Source organism: Conger conger, chromosome 1 (assembly GCF_963514075.1).
Source record: "Conger conger chromosome 1, fConCon1.1, whole genome shotgun sequence".
In the NCBI taxonomy this organism is placed as follows: Eukaryota; Metazoa; Chordata; class Actinopteri; order Anguilliformes; family Congridae; genus Conger; species Conger conger.
In genome coordinates, this window is record NC_083760.1 from 51,885,142 (window position 1) to 51,907,111 (window position 21,970).

Below are 21,970 nucleotides of genomic sequence, written 5' to 3' on the forward strand. Positions count from 1 at the left end.
GTCTGTGGCCAGAGGAGACGGCCAAGAAATGTTTTATTTCAATACAGGGAGAATTTTAACCCAGTGAAATAAGCAAACCGAGCCACTGTTTAGTTGGTTAATTTGGCATCATCAGCGTAGGTCATATTCAGTGATTCCAAAACAGTCTGGTCAAATAAAGGCAAGAAAATAGCAGAGGTTGCAAAAAAAATGGGTGGTTTATTTTTTGATATTTAAACAGCATGGAAATGGTCTTGTGAAAATAGTCCGGTCCTGCCATGGAAAAGGAGAATTTGATGAGGAAGAAGCTAGTGTACTGCGAGGGGGTGCAGGAGGCAGAGGGTCACAAGGTCAGTTTGGCTGGTCACTTCATCCTGTAGTCCTTTGGCCTGGAGAAAAAAACAAATTTACATGTTAGAACCAAAGGATCTTGCCTGAAACAATGTGGTCATGTTAGCAAATACATATGTATACTAATTAATTGGTAATGGCTGGTAACTCTAGGAAATATTTTCCATAGTATAGATGTTGTATTTATGTATGTTCGTTAAATCCAAACAGAATATATAAGAATGGATGAAGTCGATCTTTAGGTAAGAACACACTAATTGGATATTTATATATTTGTTTTGACTACCAGATGGGTGCTGGCTCTAATGGGAACCTCCACTAAAAAAAGAACACCATATTAAAGGAGTAACATGGTGTTTGGTCACACTTTCTAGGTTTTTATATGCAATTTGCACGAGAGGGCATTGAAGAAACATGATGAAAGTATGAAATACATTCTTTAGTTCTGGAGAAGTAAGCGTTTTAAATTTACCGTCCTATTTTCAACTGCTTGAGAATATTCTCCTAGTAGTACGTCACACGAGGATAAGCACTCCCCTTATCCCTCTCCTGTGCCACTGGCCAACAGGAAAGTGGGGGCACGTCATAGCTCTCATTACCACGCCATTATTTTATAGTGGGAAATTTAGGCTTATAAAAATAAGTTTTTAAATACATTTAAATGACTGAATAATAAAAAAATTATGCACATTTGTTTTATTGTTGTCTAAAGACAACTGCCAAGTGTCACATTCAACCAGCATGTTACTCCTTTAAAATACAGAGCATCTAATTAACAATGCATCTTGTTTGCTTCACAATACAAAATGCTTACTTGTTATTCATGTTTTAAAAAATTTAAATAGAGGCAAACTAGACCATGTAGCAATGCACTCTGGGATTCCCTTCCCCTGGCCATTGACTGTTCTTGGTATCCAGAAGTGTGCCTTTAACAGTCAGTGATTTGCATAATGTGCCTACGTTTGCCTTTGTACATAGTAAGGGGTGGGTCTAGGTAGCGTCATGCACTAAGTACATCTGAATGATTGTACCATGATCAGCAAATAACCATTTATTTTAAAATTAAATTTGATTGGGTGGTACCTGGTCTTATTTCATGCGTTTACCGTTTACAGGTTATTGGCCATATTAGCAGTTGTTTTTGCTATGCCAGGTAGCTAGCTAGATAATTCCATTGAACTGGCCGTTGAAAAAAAAATACGAATAGGCTTTTGCTATGAAGTCTCTCCAGGAATGATTGTGAGTCACCAGTATTCTACACCTGAAAACACATGAAAACAAATGAAAACGTTTGAACAAATGAAAAATTTGATATCAGGTACAACACCAAATAACAAAATAGACAAAAAATAACAAATACAATTCAATACTCTTATTTTACCATTTAAATAGGACCAGAGGGGTATACCCTTTAAAATTTATAATTATAGCACTGACACATATTCGTGCAGTGTTTTGCAGCTCCTCTCCAGACAAGGAGGCATACCTTCAGACATTATGTATGTACTGGAAATGAAACCAAGTGTTGTTGTAGTATACATGCTGCACACTAGCCACTGAGGAAAAACTTAAAAATAGTTTTTGAACGGAATGGATTGCCAGTGACAATTTTAGTACTTCCGACAGCCTATATGACGGAACTGCACAAGCAAACAAGCAAACAAACAAGTAAACAAACACAAATAAATAAACATAAATAAGCAAGCCCCTGGACTATTTTTGTCTGCACGGTGGCGGTATAGCTTGTAGCACTACGTGGCAGAGCCCGTTCTCACTTCGCAGGACTGCAGTAATCTCTCCCTGCAGGCGTTTACGGCAGGGGAAATCTTGAGACCACTGCTGAACAAGTGAGAAAGATAAAATAGCGGTCAGCACGCCGATCCTCGGGAGACTTTGACAGACGTGTCACACTAATTACTCTGCTCTTTAAAATGGCTGCTAGGGGAATTGCCGGACGGGGGCTGTCCATGTTCGGAAACTGTTTACCCTGCTTTTCCACCTCGGGGGGAAATCTTGTCTCAGCAAAAATGATTGTTTTGATTCTTAAATTCAGTACGGGGTCATAATGTTCAGAAAGTACACCTTTGAATAGTCCCAATTTCTTTAGTTGGTTCTCTCAGGTACAAGGAAGTATTGAGTAAGAAACAAGTGGTTTGATTTGTGTCTGCTGGTCCAACTTAGCGCGTACAGCAGAACTCTCATCTTGTCAAAAGGACTAATTCTACATTTATATCAAAAGTGAAACCTGTGGCGAAACAAAGCAGTCATTATTCTGGTATTACAAAATTAAATCTTTGAGCACACACCAGCCCACATACAGTATGGCTCAATCTTACTCTAAGGCAAAAGCAAAGAGAAGAGAATAAGACAAAGGGCAGAGAGTACAGCTTTAATAAAAGGAAGTATTATAACAAATTGAGACTTAAATGAAACTTTAAGTAACATATCTAGTGTCTGAGCAGAGCTATCATCGTCAGGCTAAAGGTTCCATGACTGTGAAAACTGGGACAATGCGACAAGTACAGAATTGTCATGAAATTCCAAATATAAAATTAAGTGCTACTGAGCATTTACAGCTAACAGTTAGGCTTCGAAATAACCAAACCGCCAAACTAATTATTAAGAACAAATAACACTTGGAAGTCAAAGTTAAGGACAAATGTTGATTGAATCCAGGCCATAACTCCTCTCTCACCTTATGTAAACCTACTCAGTTATTGATGCAAATTATGCATGTTTAGTGCAGTGCTCCAGTCCTGCCTACACCAAAATGGGGTTTTAGCGTACAGGTGAATGACTGTTAGCCCACTAGAGTCCCATCCTGGCAGACATCCACCACCTACACTCCAGAGTCTCCTCATCACTGTGAGATGTGAGGGCCCTTGGTGGGCTGAGGACTGCGATTTATTTAATGGATCATTATTTTGTTTCTAGATGCCTTTATCCGAAGCAACTTATGGAAAAATTCACTTATGGATAAATAAACTTTCGGGTGTTTGCCATTAACTTCGATCAATATTTTTCGACAACTTTTTCGTTTCTTTCAGAGCCTACAAAATTATGTTTTGTAAGAAACAGGAAAGGACAAAGCTTGATTAAGTTTGTATTGGGAAATTGTGCAAAGGGTGCAAAATAATTTCTATAAAGCACTGCATAAAATCTCAGCATTTTAAATCTCTGGCGAGGATTGAATCACCAGTGTTTACGGTGTGTGGAATTTATTTACACAGGCACTGCCTGCCCGGCTGCCTTGTTATCTTGGGCTGCTACTTTAAAGTGGAGATGTGAGATAGGGGAGGGGTGAAACAAAAGTTCAACCAATGTAAAGAGTAAAACTTTATTTGTACTCCAAAGGAAAAACTGGAAACTTTCTGGACTGGAAAGTATGATAACATTTGCCTTACATCCTGAATATAAATTCTGTGGAACGTTCTGGATGTCCATTGCCTTTCTTTTGAAAGCGCCATTGTTTCTCTCACTGGGCAGTCAGTGCTTTTCATACGAAACATTCCTTCAAAACATGGTCATTTTACATTCTAGTCGAATGCAAATGCAGTGCATTCATGTGTGGGCCAGAACATCACATTGCATATAATAAAGATCCTTGTTTCTCTTGTTCTGTGGGAGAGGTACTGCATTAATGTGCAGTTTCATCATGTCTGGGAAATTTCACCAAAGCTGTGACTCATTTTAGGCACCAAGTAAAAACGCAGAGAATACAATTATGTGTTCCATTCTAAGGCAAGATTTAACTTGGATCGTCGCACGCTTTCGGTTAGGAAATAATTAGCGGACAAAGAGTTTTTGTTTGGATTGCTTTTAATTTTTCATGATTATGTTTTCCGCTTGGCACTCAAATAAGTTTTAGCTGCTAACATTTAGCTTGCTCGTTCGAATGGTTGAACTCTGTGCTTGGTTAAAATATTGCATTAATTGGCCACCTGGTGGCGCTATAGTGCACATAACAAAATTTACGAGCTCAGACCCCGTGCCCCTTTTGCCCATTGTAGCCCACAGACACACGGGCCCACACTCATAGTCAGAACTCATAGTTCGACCAGAAGCCCCCAGGGAGACAGCGAGGAGGAAGCCTGCCATGGCGGCCTTACTGTTTCTCACTCCAATATTTACACTGTCTTATTATTCCTTCCAGAATAATCCCACAGCAATCCTTGTGAAAACAGCAACTGTCTATTTTCTTTTCTATATCACCCATATTGGGAACAGATGCTTTGCTCTGTTGTTAAAGTCTGTCTGAATGCAGTCACAAGAGCTTTCATGCAGTACTTGCATTTCCACAAAATTCTGACTGGCAACGAACGTGCAGGTCATTCATACGTGTGAAATGTATCAAACGATGGCTCATAAAGAGAAGGTTTGCAGATTCAAATCCAAACTGAAACAATACCCAGTACTTCTGAAATATTATTACATTCCTTAAAGCCAATGACGATCTCATAGTTCTATAAAGAACTTAGCCAATGGGTTACACTACACTGTCTGCAAACTTGGCAGCGGGGCAGCCTGTAGCCTAGCAGCTAAGGTACACAACTACAACCCGGATGGTTGGTGGTCAAGCCACAGAACATCCTCACAGCAGTTGGGCCCTTGAGTTAGGCTCTTAACCCCATAGTGCTCCAGGCGGACTCCTATAGTGTAATTAACTATAAGTCACTTTGAATAAAAGCATCAGCTAAATAATGGACTATTATTATTATTTATTTATGTTTTTTTATTGGTGAGATGAGACTAACGAGTCTAAACTCGAACGCATCAGCGAGACGCGCAGTCCAGTTATCGGCCTTCGTATTCGACGGGAGACCTGGAAACGAGATGTCCTGAGAGGGCTAGTTTTGCGTGGGCCGCCAAAGACCTCCCGTCGGGGAAATGTCAGCCACCCCTAAACGCAAAGCTGCGGGACCATCGATCCAGGCCGTCGCCATCTTTCAGGCTGATCGAACGTGGCAGAGTGGCCGCCTCTGGGCAAGGTGCCCCATCGCATTAAGAGAAGCGGAAAAGTGCCACTCAATCTCGTAGGCTGTTGAGAGGCGGTATGCATTAACGGCCGGGGAAATATAGTATCCTCGTCAACCCCGCCAGCCGTTACACGTTGTAAATACATATTTATGAAGATGCCAATTCCATTTCTATTATGTTCGCTAAGGCTGCAAATTGTATCCGAGTATATATTTCTCCCCGCCTACCGGACGGTTTTTTTTGTGCATTCACATTAAATAAAAATTCTAATGTACGGCCTATAACTAAAGCCTGGACCCGTGGATTAATCCTAGTTATCTGCAAATAGCTGAGATATGGAGAATGTGGATGACATTAGAGGAGCTGTGAAAATGAGGCTAATAAAACCTGACTGCGCACTGCAGTAATGTTGTCGGTACACCCCATTCAGTAACCAAATATGGTCAGGAGGTCTCTCCCACTGTAGCCCCGGAGAGAAGTGCACGTCTTGGCTCTTTTCACATGTGGCTAATGGCCCCATTTTCTGTCTCATCTTTAGTTAATGCCCTGTAAAGACTGTGTGGGTTACTTTAACCCATTATAGATGCCCTATAGAAAACCCATAGAAAGGCACAATGCATTTCAACGGTCATGTGTCTTGAAAAACGGTCATATGATCAAATACAACACTGCCGTCACATCAGTCTGTTAAGGGTGATGTAACATGCAGGTCGCATCCACCCATAAGGGGTTAATAGAAAAGTTGCATTTCGTACACACATATCATTTCAAATAGCCAACACTGCCTTATAACTGAAGTTGGTTTTGGGAGAGATGAAAACAAGAGGAGAGATTTGACATTCAGTGTGCTTTCACCACTTTGCCAAATGTTACATTAATAATACTATAATTTAATTACAAAAGCAGAGCTCATTATCATGTAAAGTCTTGCTTCTTGCCGATTCATTTAATTACATGGTCCATGTGCTTTTTCCAGAAAGACCTCATGTATTTATACAGCAGAAAAGACGGAAACAGCCCCAAAAGAACTTGGGTCTGTTTTGCAAGTCCCCCACTCGTTTTTTTTTGTAAGCGTCTGCAAAGATGGATGAGAACGATGTGGAGATTATGAGACGTTTTCGTGGACGTGAACGCTTGAATACAGGCAGCGCTGTAGCACTTCAAAGAAATGGTAAACAAAGTTAGGCTGGAGGTGCTGTTGACACAGACCATGCACCAAGCATTGTGAACACCGAAGGGCTTATTTGTGAACAGTGATACGACCAAACGTACTGTGACGGATTAGGCAGTGGAGTTTATGGAAATAACTGGCCAAGGAAAGTTGTGGTTTTGCTTACGGAGTGGCTCACATTACAGAAAGAAAATTACAGAGACAGGGTATGAAGTCCTTGAAAATAGTGGTCTGGAGGTTCTAAAGTGGTAGGGATATTGGCTTGTGTATATCGACATACACTGAAGGTAGAAAGTGAATTTGGAAACAATTTAAATATCATTAAAAACAAATTAGGAAATGCAAATGTTTTAAAACTACTGTTTACATGCAACATTCTGTAATATTTCTGGGAAACAATTAAGAGTAAATGCAAAAATGATGGTGGCTAGTTTAAAAATAGTGCAAACTGATACACTGTTAGTAATAGGAGTACATTATAACATAAGGCACTTAAGAAGACTGAAGTTGTTCTGACAAAAACTGCTGATGTCACACTGGCTTCGACATTCTCTGAGCCCAGAACTAAACCACTTGGGCAACAGTGGTTGAACAAGGACCATCGTGGAGCCACAATTCCGCATCGCAGCAATTTTATAACCCAGAAACTTTCGGATTTTCCGGGAAGTATGAAACCTCTGAATTCTCGTGTCCTCTTTTGACTGCCAATCAATATAAAAGCAGTCATTGAGGCTTCCGTTCAGCAAGCTGGTGTAAAATGGCATGTTTCGAGCCAATGTTCTAGGCTGTAAGAAATCTCTTTCTTGCCAGAGAGTCCTCTTCAGACATTCATAACCACTGAATGATACAGCACCTACATTCTTGAAAGAAATTTTGGATGGTTTGAAAGTACATTTCAGTAAGAATCTTCAGTACGACGCATGAGTCCGGCTGCAGAGTAATTTGATTCTTTTTGTTTTCTCTTTTAAACGTGTACAGAATAAGAGAGAAGTTTTGGGTTACTCTTGTTCCTTAAAATTACATGCCAGGTGTTCACAGCCAGTAACTTTAAGACCGTTGTTTAACGTCCGACACGTGCACTGCTGGCTAGATATAAAAGGCATCTTGTTATAAATATTCAAACATTTTGCTGCTTGCAACTGTAACTACACAGGGTCATATTTTGAACCAAGTTTGAAGCACCCTGTTCCAATTAGAGCCCCACTAACATGAGATCATCATGATCGATCAGAAAAGCACATCCTGAGGGGTCTGGTGGAACCTGGTCAGGCTCATCGAACCACAAAGCTACGAATCAAACATGAGTCTAGATCAACAAACTGAATCTTCCCTCCCAGGGTACCCCATGTGTTATTGCTTTTAAACCTCATATATTAGTAGAAAAACCAAACACTTTTTCTAATGAATAAAAACTTTTTTTTCATTACTAAATTTCAGTCCACCACCAGCAAGAGGCTTGACACATGTGAACCTTTTCTCTTAGTACAGAATTGGCATGTTTTTGTTTGTTTGCCCACACATTTCCTGTGTTGTGTAAACAGAGAAGAGAGAGTATTTTTAATAGAAGCGCAGTGATCCTTAATGTTCAGTGTAATGATTAAGATGATTTGAGAATGCAAGTTCTTGTAAACTTGGTAATGCCCATATCAGCAGCACATCAAGAAACACCTACTTCAGGCTTGATGTTAGTGGAGAGATGCTGATGTTCTTTACCTATTTAAATGTAAATAGAAATGATGCAATGGAGAAATTGTACAGATATCTAATAAATAATCAGCGAGGCCAATGTCAAACCATAAACCCCTGTTCAGCTATTATATCCTAGAGATTCATCAGGCTGAACATTCTGAAAAATTCTTTTTTCTGACTTCTGCAAAATAAAATCTCAATAAAGGAAGGATTAAACATAATTTAAAAGACATTTATCTGATAAAAAAACAGCACTTAAAATAATATGAAAACACCCATGGTGTGGGTAAGTACTGTAAAAATTGATTTAAATTCAGTAATACCTTCCGATTATAAGGGTCTCTGAAGGCTTTTAGACCAGTTCATTAGACACTCTTGCTGCGAAGCCCTCAAATGGTAAATATACCCAGGAGAGCTTCTTCAGACCAGAGCAAGCATTTGAGTGGGACAATATCCTTGCCAAGCAGCATGACAGGGCAAGTACCTTTCAAATGCTCAAGTTTCCTAGTAAATATGGATATATGAGAAAAAAGACCAATTAAATATGAGTAGTACATTCTAAATTCGCTGTTTGGAAGCTGAGAACTTGGTTCATCGCCAATGAAAGTGAAGACGTTACTAAATAGTACATTGAGATTTGTATTTATGATGTTCTTAAAAGTTGTTTGTTTAATTATTAAATTATTACAACTGACATCACAATCATGTTTACGTCGTCTTCTGGGTTATTATATACCTGCATCCCGCAAAGTATTTCACAAAAGGAATGGAGGAGAATCAAGTCTGTAATATCTCAGAAGAAATTCAAGGGAGTATCAGTTCATTGTTTAAATGTCGAATGGGCTTATGTTCACTTAAAAAACGCAATATAGTGTAATATAATGCAACACACGCATGCAGAGTCCCCGCACGGCACACAGCAAAGCCTATAGATTAAAAGCAGAGATGTGGTTTGTCCTTAATTGAACCGCTACCGAATTCAAGGTTCATAATACTTTTAGATATCACAATCCCATCCTATTCAATCATGCAATAAGGCTGGCCCTTGTTCGTTTCAGATGCAACCGTGAATTTCTTCCTAACCAACAAATATTTCAGAGTTCAGAGTTGAAATAAAAGGCAAATTGTGTGGTAATTCTAAGAGGTGAATAAGATTAAATTTGGCTAAAAAGCACTGGCTTGCATGTGTTATTCAACAGTAACTCTGCAATTCATATCCAATTACTGCCACAACCTAGATCTGCTCCCTGTCATCGCCTTGGCATTTCAAGTGTCCCTGTGTTTTGAATCTGGCTTTGATTGCAATCACTTGTTTAGCTTCAGAGACCTGAGTCTTAATGTGTAATGAAAGGTGAGCTTTTCAACCAAGCCACAATTTCCTCCCATCTGGCCCGACGTTCATTTAATACTATAGACCCGCGACAGATCACGTTCCCGGGCCCCCGCACTGTGCACTGTACGCTTCATGGTAATGCAATCATTTCTTAGCTGGTTGATATAAATATATATTTTTTTACACATTCATAAACAGAAAGCGGAGAAGGATATATGTTTAATCACGCTATTTTGATATTGAAAACGTTGTCATGCACAAGAAAGGTAGGGCTTCTGCCAGTTTCTCCATTTGCTCTATTGTGCTGGAGAGTTAGACACTGTTTCTAAAAATGCCCCAGCTGTCTTGATTAACTATTTGTGTGGGAAGCCAGGGCAGGATAGCATGAGCTGTGGTGTAGCTGCATATGCAGAGGAGTGAGGGCGAGGGAAGGTCCTACAGATCATTCACAGGGACCTGAGTGAACAGGGCAGCCACTGAGGGCAGCCACTAAGAAGTCAGAGAGTGCACGATCAAGTATAGTAACGTAAACAGGACACGGAGAAGCGGCCACTTCCACCAGAAGTTAACGTTCATACAATGGTAGTTGTGGTTTATGATTATGGTTCCTTATTGACTATCTCAGATACTAATTGAACTGGATAATTATAGAGAAAACAACAAATAACTTCAAAACGTCCCTGTGTTAGCTCACGATGGTTCAAACACTACTGTATTAGCCTGCTTGGTTCGTAGTCTCTCGTTAGCAACAGCTTCCCCATCACAATGTCAGTGTAGCACTCTCACTATATCGGTATGCTGAAATGGATCGCGTATGTGACTCGTACAAAGTTTTTATGAAAACAGAAGGAATTATACTTCACACACACAAAAACCAAAGCTGATCTGGAAGTAATTCTTTTAGTTATTCGTCATGAAAGTTGCACTGTTCGGAACATGGTGAGCTAACTTGGCATTTGGAGCACTGTGAGTTTACGTTATATGAACAGAAGCATTTGGGCAATCAGTCAAACTGTAGTATAAAGGTATTGTGAGGTCCGTCACTGAACCTCTAGTAAACTGCAAAAACCAGATGGCCAGGTTACAGCTAGCTAAGAAGTACCTAAAAGAGCCTGCAGAGTTTGACCAATAATTATACTGAAAATGACAAATAACTTCACAACGACCCTGTGTTCAGTTGACTGACTTAGCGTATGTGACTCGTACCAAGTTTTTTTTTTAAAATGAAAACCTTAGGAATTATACTTTATACACACACAAAACCCGAAGCTGATCTTGAAGTAATTTTTTAGCTATTCGTCATGAAAGTTGCACTGTTTGTAACATGGTGAGCTAACTTGGCGTTCGGTACAGTTTACAGTTTCCGTTAGTGAATCAGGAAACAAGTGAGACTGCGTCTGAATGAGTAAGGCTGTGTGTGCGCCCTCAGAAATAAAGGTACGAAAAGGTACAAATGCTTGACGCTGGGGCGGTACCCTATACAGTACATTAAATTGTACACCTAGCCTGCTATATAGAATTCATTTGTACCTTTCTTGCTTGGAGAACATACTCATTTGTACTCAAAGAGAACATTACTGTACTTTCAGGGTACATTTGGGAAATTTTATCTTTGAAGAACAAAAAAGTACCTCTACTGTCACTTCATTTCTATACTGACAACTGGCTCCCCACAGAAAGAGCAGTCATCCAACACTACCCCCACACCCTGCACCCAACCTCCAAGCCCCACACATCTCATCTACACACACACGTGGGCTCAATTAAAAGTGTGAGAGTGCAAGTGAATGAGTAAGCTAGCATTTTGTGTTCACCCTTTCTGGCCTAGCATTCTCAGCCCCGGACGCTATACTGACAACAGGCTCCCCACAGGAAGAGCAGTCATCTAACACTACCCCCACACCCCGCACCCAACCGCCAAACCGCACAAATCTCATCTGCACACACGTGGGCTGAACTGCAATAAATCAGCTGGGCTGTGCAGGATGGCGGGGGGGGTCTCAGGGAGAGTCTCTCCAGAAGATGATTAGTCAGCCTCCCCTGTTAGGGCAGTGAGCGCACTCCGTGGGGATAGAGGAGCGGGGGGAGGGGGGCAATAAATTTGGTTTTAGCGAGTGCCGTAAAGCTGTCTGGAGGACACTTACGGAGTCCATAACACGGGGAAGGCGTCGATCTCCTCCTGGCTGTACTCGTTCAGCTTCTTGGGAATAACTCTGGGCTGAGGGAGCTCTTCGGTCAGGTTGTGCAAGATGTCTTCTGGAATCACCTGAAATCAGAGAGGCCCTCTTTGGTCGGCGGATGCCTTCAATGGTCTTGCTTAAATCAGAATTGGCAATGTTTTCTGTGTTGTAACAGCATACTGTACAGCGGAGTGAAATGCACTAAAAAATAGTATGCACTGAAAAGCATGGTTCAGTGGGGGGGGTTTTTATATAAGTTTGACTACAAATAAATGAAGATGTTTAGCGCTTTTCATCACAAAAGTTTTGGCATGTTTTGCAATCACGAGACTGATGAAAACAGCGGGTTTGCATCGAAAAAGATGTAACTCGTGTTTCAGCCAACCATAAGGACAGATGTTGATTGAATACAGGCCAAAACTGTTCTTCGTTATGTTTCTTGTTGCTGTGTTAACAAAAATGGTGATTTCAATGATAGGAAATGAAACAACAAGCAAACCAGTCATTTAATCAATGAACCATAACAGCAATTTGCTGATACAGCAGCCACAGAGAACTGACGAAGGTCATGGGAAGAGGATATCAGGCAGAGAGCAAGCCATGACTGTCCCTCAATTCAGCTGGATTTGAGAATGCATTTTATGTCTGCGTTTCAGACAAATAACGTAATTGTTTTGGATTCGAATACTTTTCTGTGCTCGATTGATCTTGCCTGGTGCAACTGAGTCAACCAGAAGGCAGGATTTGCTATTTTTAAGAGTATTTGAAGGTACATTGTACACTCACCCTCTGCCAGTGTTTAGTCCTTAAATTCTGGTTTCAAAATATACAGTTCACGGACTGACACTCTGTATTAAAACATTGTACACCTGAACAATAATCAAAGCTCATTGATTGAAAATTGGTTCTAATTGCCACAGCCAATGGCCTTTCAACGTCAGCGCGTTCACAGAGAAGGAGGAGGGATAAACAGTGTTGTGGTTTGAAGGTGTTTGTTGCTGCAATTCCTCTCTTGACCGTTAATCACCTATTTTACCTTCAAAAGGTTCCAATACACCAGACAAGCTCAGTAAAGCTTAGAAAGTTATTTGAATCCAAAACCATTACGTATTTGACTCAGGTCTGACGTGTTTGCATGAAAATGGAAAACCCTGGCGGAGTAGAGCCGGGATGAGTTTATGTCACTGCACAGAGGGAGGCTTACATCATCTGGGAAGAGGTGCAACCTCTGCATCATTGTCCTCCTGTGGAGGTTTTTGGGGAGCATCCCGTAGACAGCCAGTTTGATGATCTGTAGGTCAGAGACACACACACACACGGGACAGATTCAAATCTCTAAGAAAAAGGAGAAACGGTTCCACCGAACAAGACCATCCATCCAACCCTCAAGCCCAGAAATAAACTCAGGGGAAACTGGCCCGGTTGCGAGATCATCAAAGCTCTAATTCACATTAACGGGACGCAGCTGCTTTGAGCCGTCGTCCTGTTTTCCGGTTGGCCGGCAGAGGTGCGGTCTGGTCCAGATTGGCGTGTCGTAAATCGCGAGCGCGCATCTCGGCCACCCGCTTTCCTATACTGCGCCGTAATGAAACCGTGGCAACGGCCACCGTTTCACATTTTCCCCCCCAACACTCCTCGCGCAGCGGTCTCGCTTTTCCCAAGCAAGCCGTGTCACGATCCCGACTGGGTTAGAAATATTTAGGCCAGACAAATGAAAGAGAACTCTCCCCTCCTGACTGATACCGTGTGGCAAATTACTTTCCCCCTGTGCACTGTAAAAATGAACGGCCTCGCGATTCCAAAGCGCTCTCCGGAAGCATACTTTCGGCAAGCAAGCCTACCGCGAACAGGACAGATGAAAAGTGTGGCTCGCGTTTTTTTCCACCTTTTTACGCTTGGGCGCTTGTAAGAAACAATTAACCTGACCGAGTCGACAGGAAGGAACCATCTCTCTCACGTATTGAAAAAAATAAAAATAAAAAAAGAATAAATAAAAGACTTAATTAAAAATAGACGTAGGCGCAGTCCTTCATATGTATGCGATGCGTCCTCGATCGGTAATGCGTCAATCTAATGCGTTCTGTCTGGGTGTGGAGATGAAGAATGTCTGTCATTGGGTGATCTCATCGTTCATCGCAGTGCGGTGGGGAGGTACCGCCCAGGTGCGATCGTTACGCGGGTCTCTTCCTTGACGGATTCTTCCCCCGTCTGCAATAACGGCGGCCGAGATAGGCATTTGTCTCGTTAATAGGAACTAATGTACCGGAGGGATGTGCCCAGGCAGGAATCCCGGGCAAACGCGGGGCTCTGTGGAACATCCGAGCATCTGCTCTGGCTCTCAAACGAACGAGAAAACGACCCCACGCTCACCGTCGACGTGACACCGCGTTTCCTGGGTTTCTAACTTTCCCACTCAGTCAATGTAACAGACGCATAAGGCAATTTCAGCGGAATACGCGAATAATTTTCGCTGCAGGGGCAGCGTATCGGCGGCTATTCCGAGAAACGCCAACGACGACATAAAACGCTCCGGCAAAAAAGAGACGGCCTGGTTTTAGTATTAGATTCATTCCGTTCAGTGATGTGGCCATGCTGCGGTCGACAAGGCTCCCTCAAAACTTGGATAGGAAAACGTACGGAAAGAGGCTGTACAATTCGGAGAGAACGGTTTCATATTCCGTTTGTCCCTCAAATTCATTTTTGCGGAGAGTTATTTCACGACATATGAGCATCAATGCTTTTCAACAAATTGTAACAGAAAAACATCGTTGGCACCCAATACCAATGTGGAAAAACAAATAAATCACAATTAATGACTTTCCAGAGATGTATTTCCTGACTAAATGTATTTCCAGAGATGGGCAGATTAGTTACGCGCTACTCATTAACCTTACGCCGACAAACTATATCTTCACGCGACGCCGTTAGAATTTTTACCGGACGATTAGGAGCGCAGCTTTGAAGATGAGAGGACTGTTTTTTACCGCCAACCCGCGCTGTTTGTTTATCTGCTCGCGCCCGGCAACCTTCAGTCAGATTACGGGCGTCACTTTCCGAGAGGGGCAATATGTGCCGGTGCGTCCGTATCGCCGGTGTCGCAGCGTGTCTCTGATTACACGGAGCCGCTCGTGTCTGGAAAGAGTGCTTCAAAATCCCCCTGGTTTAGGAGGAGAAAACAATTTTGAAGAGTGGAAGGGCGGTGTGGGGGGGGGCTTCGGGGAGCTGGGAGGCAAGAGAAGAATTGACAAGAACAAAGCGAAACAGTAATGCGGGAGACAAGTCATTCTCCTGCAATGCTGCTGCCGTCGGCACGGAGAAAAAAAAACCCAGCATATTGCTGCGCTTTCTATATATTGCGGTGAAACACAATGCCAAGACAATAGTCTTGTGGATATCAATGAAAGGCATCGATATGTAATATCTCATCTTAGATTACCTAGTTCATTGTTTTTATTTATTATCCCGGTCTTCCAATCGATTCTTCAGCACGGCTGAGGAAAAGTTCTGTAAAACTGTAAAGTTTCGAAAATTAGGGGACAGTGCTCCCCGCAGGTGCAGTGGAGACTGCAAAAGTTCAAAATCAAAGGAAATATCTTGAAGGGGGGGACCTCACATACCCTCCTTATTGCTTCAATGTAGACCCCCCAACAAAGAGAAGACGCATTGTGGGCGGTTTGTTCCATTACAGTTATTTAGCGAATGCTTTTATCCAAAGCGACAGTTGATTCGACTAAGCAGGGGACAATCCCCCTGGAGCAGTGTTAAGGACCTTGCTCAAGGGCCCAACAGCTGCACAAATCTTATCATTACTTGAACCACCAACCTTCCAAACTCTCACACTCACCGCTATGGGGTCCTTATGGTGAAGCTGGGCTGCTGTAACTTGCTTGAATCCACCTGGGTACCTTCAAATAAAACACAAACAAAAGGCCTGAGCTCAGGAAGTACCTGCAGTCACACAAATTGCAGCTATCAGAAGTGCAGTGGCCTGTTTAGATCACATGCTTTGAGCAGTTCCCAGCTCGTTATCCCGCTGCATTCAGTGATCTTTATTCTGCCGCTCATGTAAATAGAGTAATTGATGTCCAATCAGCTGTTGATAATTGAGGGGAGAGAGAGCGGGATTGGTGCCTCGGGGACAGGAACGACCCGCCCCTTTAGTAAACAGTGTGACATCAGCGCGAGGGGAAAACAGCTCTTACCCTGTGTGGGAGGAGTACACCTTCTGCTCCCATTTGTTCCCAGAGAACGCAATGTGCCTGGTGTTAAAGATGACTACATGGTCCCCACAGTCACCTGGTGAACACACACACACAATGCCAATATTACAGTGGTTTCGTGTTTCATTTGGCGCTTCGGCCTCCGGAGACCTGCCGGGCAGCAGGAGATTTTTGTTTTTTTTCCCACAGTAATTACTTGTTGTTCGCACAAGCACCACCAGGCGGCATATGTTAGCATGCTAATCCTCAGCAGTCAGACGTAGTTGCAGGTTACGACAGTAGGGGGGCAGAAGTGCCCTTTTTCATTATGAGAAGCTTGCATTATCGTGAAAGAACTGACAAGTTTCCGGAACTATCGTACCAAAATACTCGCCAGAGGGAAACAGACATTTGAATTATGGTTCTATTTCTGTACACTCGAATGCATTACTCAACATATAGTGCAGTCCATAAATATTTGGACAGTGGTACAATATGTACAATAATAGATTTGAAATGAAACAAGGAGTATGAGGTCAAAGTGCAGACTGTCACCTTTAATTTTATGGTATTTACATCCACAGTAGGTGCTCAGTGTGCTTTGTATATATAGTCCAAAAGTAATTGGACAGTTGGCCTCTCAGCTGTTTCTGATTAGCCTGGTGTATTCAGTTGCTTCCTTTATAAATCTACAGTACTGTGCAGAAGTCATAGGCACCCTCGACTTTATTATATATATATTTTTTTTTGTGTGTTAGTATAAAAAATACATTTGAGTTTTCAAAATATTCATTTTCCAAAAGATTTGCAGAGACATTTTTGTATTTAATTTAAAAAAGTAACATATTACTGTAAGCAATTGACTACTTTTTACATAAAAACTTAATCAAGGCTGTCTGAGATCAGAAAGCAAGGAGCCAACCAAAGTCTGCAGAAGAACTGGCAAGTTCTCCAACATGCTTGGAACAACCTCCCTGCTGATTGTCTTATAGAACTGCAGGACAGCGTTGGTTATCTCAGAGAAGTGATGCAATTTTAAATTTAAGGGTGGTCACAAAAAATATTGATTTGATTCAGTTCTTCTATTCCGTCCGTCAAATTACTAAAATGTAATGTAAAATGTATAGTACGTTTATTTAGGACCTTTCATTGAATTATTTTTGAAGCAATCTTATCTGTAAAGAATATTATACTGCTGCCTAAGACATGTGCACAGTACTGTATAAGAAAGCTTTTAGTATCTAATATTGATTCTAGGCTTTTGATTTCCTTTGGCTTCTATTGCGAACATGAGGACAACAGTTGGGCCAATGACACATGCTTTACTCAACATAGCTGTATGTAAATGCCTGGCAATTGCCAATGAAATTTGGAGAAAAAACTAAAAAACTAGAAACAAATTTTCAAAAGATGTAATAAATAGATGAATAAATGAAACGAATGTATGCTGGATCATGCATTAGCCAGTTAAAAATAAAATAAACTGTGTAGCGTAAATGTTTTACACTCAAAGAGCAAAAATAAGTGTGCTCATGGTCGCTCTGTTTCATTCACAATGTGTTTAAGCCACTGGGAGGTAAGTCTGGCCATAAAGAGTATTTCAACTTCCCAGCTCCCTCTGCAGGCACGAATTGAAAGGCTGGAATGCATTTTCTCCCGCCGCGTACGGCCATTCGCTCATTGTCGGTAAATGTTCGTCGTTGGTAAACTTTCGTTCAAAGCGGCGCTGAGCTGAGCAGTGGGGACGTGTGAAACAGGAGTGCACTCGGCAGCCCTCCCCTGGCACCACGAGAAGCGAGCCAGATGCCAGAACTGTGATCTTTACTTACCAAATTACACAATCCTATTGACATCAATTAATATTCAAAGCGGCATTACATAAATGTTTCTGTGCAGATTTGGCCCTGGCAGAATTTCAAATGCGAAGGTTTATTTATCTGCTCCAAAGTATGAGTATTTATACAGGGGCAGGATTTTTAAGTGCTAAAACTCTGAAGCGCTAAGAACTGCTTGAATGCTAATCTCTTAGTTGGGCTTTTTTTTTTGAGTGGATTCTCTGGCATAACCGAGACTCTGACCAGGATTAAATGACTAGAAAATGGATGGATGGATGGATGGATGGAGACCCTGGTGTAATGTGCAAGTATAAGCTTGAGCACGATTAGATGAACGCACCTTATTCCTACCAAGAGACCATAACTTATTCTTACAAAGTACTAGTAAATGTATGTACTGTATCATGCTATGATACCCTCATACAGTCCCATGAATAAGTATTTCCCCCCCTTCCTGATCCTGATCTTTCCTTGATTATTGCTTGTCACACTGAATGGTTTCAGATCTTTCACATCGCAGTGGATTCACTTTATCCTACTCCTCTTTGCACAACTGCTTACATTTAGACAAATTGGTAGGTTTTTCCTACTTTGTCTAGGCCACTGGGGTCATTTGTGACGTATCGGATGAGTTGTCTTGGATAAATGTTGGCATGCTGGCCACTCCTGGGAAGATTTACCACTGTACCACCGTGTTCTCAATTTGGACATTTTGTCCCAGAGCATATGTGGTTCTGTAACATTTTCCAGACTGATATATTTCCTTTGACCATGGCACAGGGTGCTCATAGAAACTTTGTGGTGACTACTTTGATGCTATCACTCTAATGGTAAGGTTCAATATGAGTGAGGTTAAGATTCAACAGGGCTGGCTACAATCAAGTCTGACTGTGTTAAATCAGCTGATTCTAATTATATTTGGTTAAATTTGGTTAATTGGTTGATTGAAGGCGGCACGGATGGTGCAGTGGGTAGCACTGCCGCCTCACAGCAAGGAGGTCCTGGGTTCGAATCCCCGTCGGCCGGGGCCTCTCTGTGCGGAGTTTGCATGTTCTCCCCGTGTCTGCGTGGGTTTCCTCCGGGTACTCCGGTTTCCTCCCACAGTCCAAAGACATGCACGTTAGGCTGATTGGAGAGTCTAAATTGCCCGTAGGTATGAGTGTGTGAGTGAATGGTGTGTGTGCCCTGAGATAGACTGGCGACCTGTCCAGGGTGTATTCCTGCCTTTCGCCCAATGTATGCTGGATTAGGCTCCAGCCCCCCTGCGACCCTGTTCAGGATAAGCGGGTTCAGATGATGGATGGATGGATGGATGGTTGATTGAGTCACTAAGGGAGCAATTAGATATTTACATGGGTGATACGGGTGTTTGATAACTCTTTACATGAATAATATTTTTAAAACGTGTTTTGCGTTTACTCGATTTCCCTCCCCTTTACTCGAGTGCCAGTCTAATATCAAATTTTGTCTAAAGATCTGAAACCATTCAGTGTGACAAATATGCAATATAGAGGAAATCAGGAAGGGGCAAATATTCTTCCAAGTTATTATTATGATTATTATTATTTCACAGATCCTTCTACTTAAAAACAAATGCTTTGTCTAAAACACAGCTGGTCAGATGTGTGCTGAATGCTTGTCTGGACACCTCCCACCCTCCCTCCGGACATCCGTGTGTCAAACTTGAGTAATAGGCAGCGTTTCTCATTGAAAATTCCACCTCTCATGACAGACACAATATGCCTGTCTGAGCACTTTGACAAATGAAAAACAGAAACAATATCTTAGCCCTGCAGATTAGCCTTGTGCCACAAGCATCACTGTCAACATTCCCAATCTCAGTTTCTGCTATGCTGCGAAGATGACACATTGCCTCTAATGAGGCCAATTACAGTTAATCTTTCACAAAACAAAATACAGCTTCATCTCCAGAGACCCTGTGTCCTCAAACGAGGACATTACATTTCGGCATTTTGTGAGCTCTATACCAGATTTATCTTAGCATGAGGGACACTCCATTGAAATTAATATATTTTTGAAAATATTTTCACTTGGATGTTTTTGTCATCCAAGACACTTGTATTATGTAAAACATTTTTTAAATACTTAATACTTTTTCTCCTGGGTCTCAGGAAGTCTGAGAGAGAGGCCTCCAGCCCACTGTTCCCTAAAAACAGTATTATACACAGACAGCTTTTCAGTTCTATGAAACAAAAACACGCTTCTATTTATTTTGTCTCTCCCCTGACTTAGATTTGTATCAACATGACAACAATATGAGACCATAACTCACAAGCCCTTTAATCTTCACATACAAATGGAAAAGGACTGTGCATTCATTATTAATGCGACTCACCACAATATCCAATGAAATGATAAACAAATGCTTTTGTTGTAAGGGTTTGACATAAGCATACATTAGTTGTTGTCAGTTAATTGTTTGATTGTTGAACCATGAAAGACATTGCATGTAGAAGATGAATTAACTTAGAAGATGAATTAACATTAATTGAGGTTGGTAGAGATTTTACAAAGCAACCTGCTCCCTCAGCAACTGTAGTGGTCACAGAAAATAAACCAAAAATGTGGTTGTGTAGTATAGAATGGCTGATCATTTAGAACATCTAGCGTAGATTGGTTTGTGCAATACAAATCACAAGTTTGGTGTTTGAAAGCACAAGCAACGATTGCAACGGCAATGTGCACTAGGCTAGAAAACATGCTCTTGTTTATACAATGTCTGATTTAAGCCATGCCATCTTCCTTTCTTCTGCCCATACAGATACAGGCCAAAATGTAGTCAGCAGCTACACGTGGGCATGGGTTTGGCATAAGCATAAATTAGCATACATAAACATTATACAATGCATAATACACACAACAATTATTTAAACTGGTTACACAATTTTTTTAAAACACATTTTTGTTGTTTCTCTTGAAGGTGAACAAGATGTGGATTAGAAACTGAACAATCATTTTTGTTGTTGCCATCTAAAATTCATATAATAATATATAATATATAATAATGTAAAATGTAATAATGTAAAAAAGTGTTGTAAATGCTTGCTAGAGTTCTGCCTGTTTTTTGGTAGCTGCCTGTTTCTATTGAAAATTGATCCAGTCATGGTGCATTCGCCACCCTTATAATTCTTCCCATCATGTTCTTCTAGCCCCACTCTGTGGCCATTTTTAACATAGCAAAACTGGAGTAGTATACATCAAAAACAAGAGCCAGAAACCATTTCCAATGCACAGCTTTAACAACCAATTATGATACACATGATTGTGCTGCAATCATATGTGTTAAAGGTACTCTGCTAATTGACAACCTGGACGTCATAATTAATGACTCCACAATTGCATGGTACATCTTTCCAGTTCTGCATAGCAGGAGAGTAAGGTATTAGTTTAAAGGTAAAGGAACTTACTTAGTGCATGGTATATAGGTTTGTGTTTCCCTTGCAGTCTAACTGAACACATGGACGCAATCTTTCCGGGTGGCTGCAGTCTGGCGTCTATCAAAAACCAAGATCTGGCAAAGGAGGCCCATTGCTGGAGGAACAACAAGAGGGACAAACAACTACTGTAAATTGGAAGGAAAAACAACCTACACTTTATCACACTTAAACATTAAAAGTGTAATGCAGAGTATTGGCATTCTGTCATTCAATAACTACCTGAACCATGACTTTCATGTTTATACGTGTTATTTTTTTCTTGCCAATGTTATACCATGAACTGAGAAGTACAACGATTTCAATAAAATACATAATTTAGCCGATACCCGATCAGATATAATAGCAAGAACCTAGCTTCGATTAACGTGTCTTTTGTGTGTCTTAAATTGTTTGTTGTACCATGTTTTCATTAATTGATAACAAGATGTTGTAAACAAATATTCTATTGTTTTTAGGTTATTGCTCGAGTTGCAGGATATATGTTTTATAGACAGGAACACCTGTAACGTTACGTCTTTGTTGAGACATGATCATATCATAATTTGATACCATCTGCTGTTTCAATAACAACATAGTGGTAGCTTGCTAAGTGTTTCCTACATTGTCTGATGAATGCTGCCGTACATACGACTGAATATTAATATCAGAAACATTTGTTTCAGTCCACACCTGAGCCACAAACAAACCAAATAAAGTGACCTTACCTGAGCAGATTTAGTAAAACTGGACATTCCAGAATCATTCAGCTTGACCCGCAATGTGACAGCGGTGCAACCTCGTGAAGTGGCCGATATGTAC

At 41.2% G+C, this 21,970-nt stretch overlaps 1 protein-coding gene across 1 annotated transcript; it reads right to left on the reverse strand.

Moving 5' to 3' along the window:
• Positions 1-178: 178 nt before the first annotated feature.
• On the reverse strand, positions 179-21,958 carry mrpl13 (mitochondrial ribosomal protein L13). The gene is made up of 7 exons (XM_061216055.1): positions 21,877-21,958; positions 21,143-21,266; positions 15,883-15,976; positions 15,525-15,585; positions 12,885-12,971; positions 11,645-11,766; positions 179-368 (listed from the first exon to the last, which is right to left on the reverse strand). Exons 1-7 carry the CDS (start codon positions 21,901-21,903, stop codon positions 344-346), a joined length of 540 nt encoding a protein of 179 aa, XP_061072039.1. The 5' UTR covers positions 21,904-21,958; the 3' UTR covers positions 179-343.
• Positions 21,959-21,970: the final 12 nt, after the last annotated feature.

Bases quoted from the DNA above. Each gene is read 5' to 3' on its own strand.
- mrpl13 (XM_061216055.1), bottom strand. From the start codon at position 21,903: ATGTCCAGTTTTACTAAATCTGCTCAG. The intron at 21,267-21,876 runs GTAAGGTCACTT...TTGTTCCTCCAG, and splicing joins GTTTTACTAAATCTGCTCAG to CAATGGGCCTCCTTTGCCAG. The intron at 15,977-21,142 runs GTAAGTTCCTTT...TGTGTTCACCAG, and splicing joins ACCTATATACCATGCACTAA to GTGACTGTGGGGACCATGTA.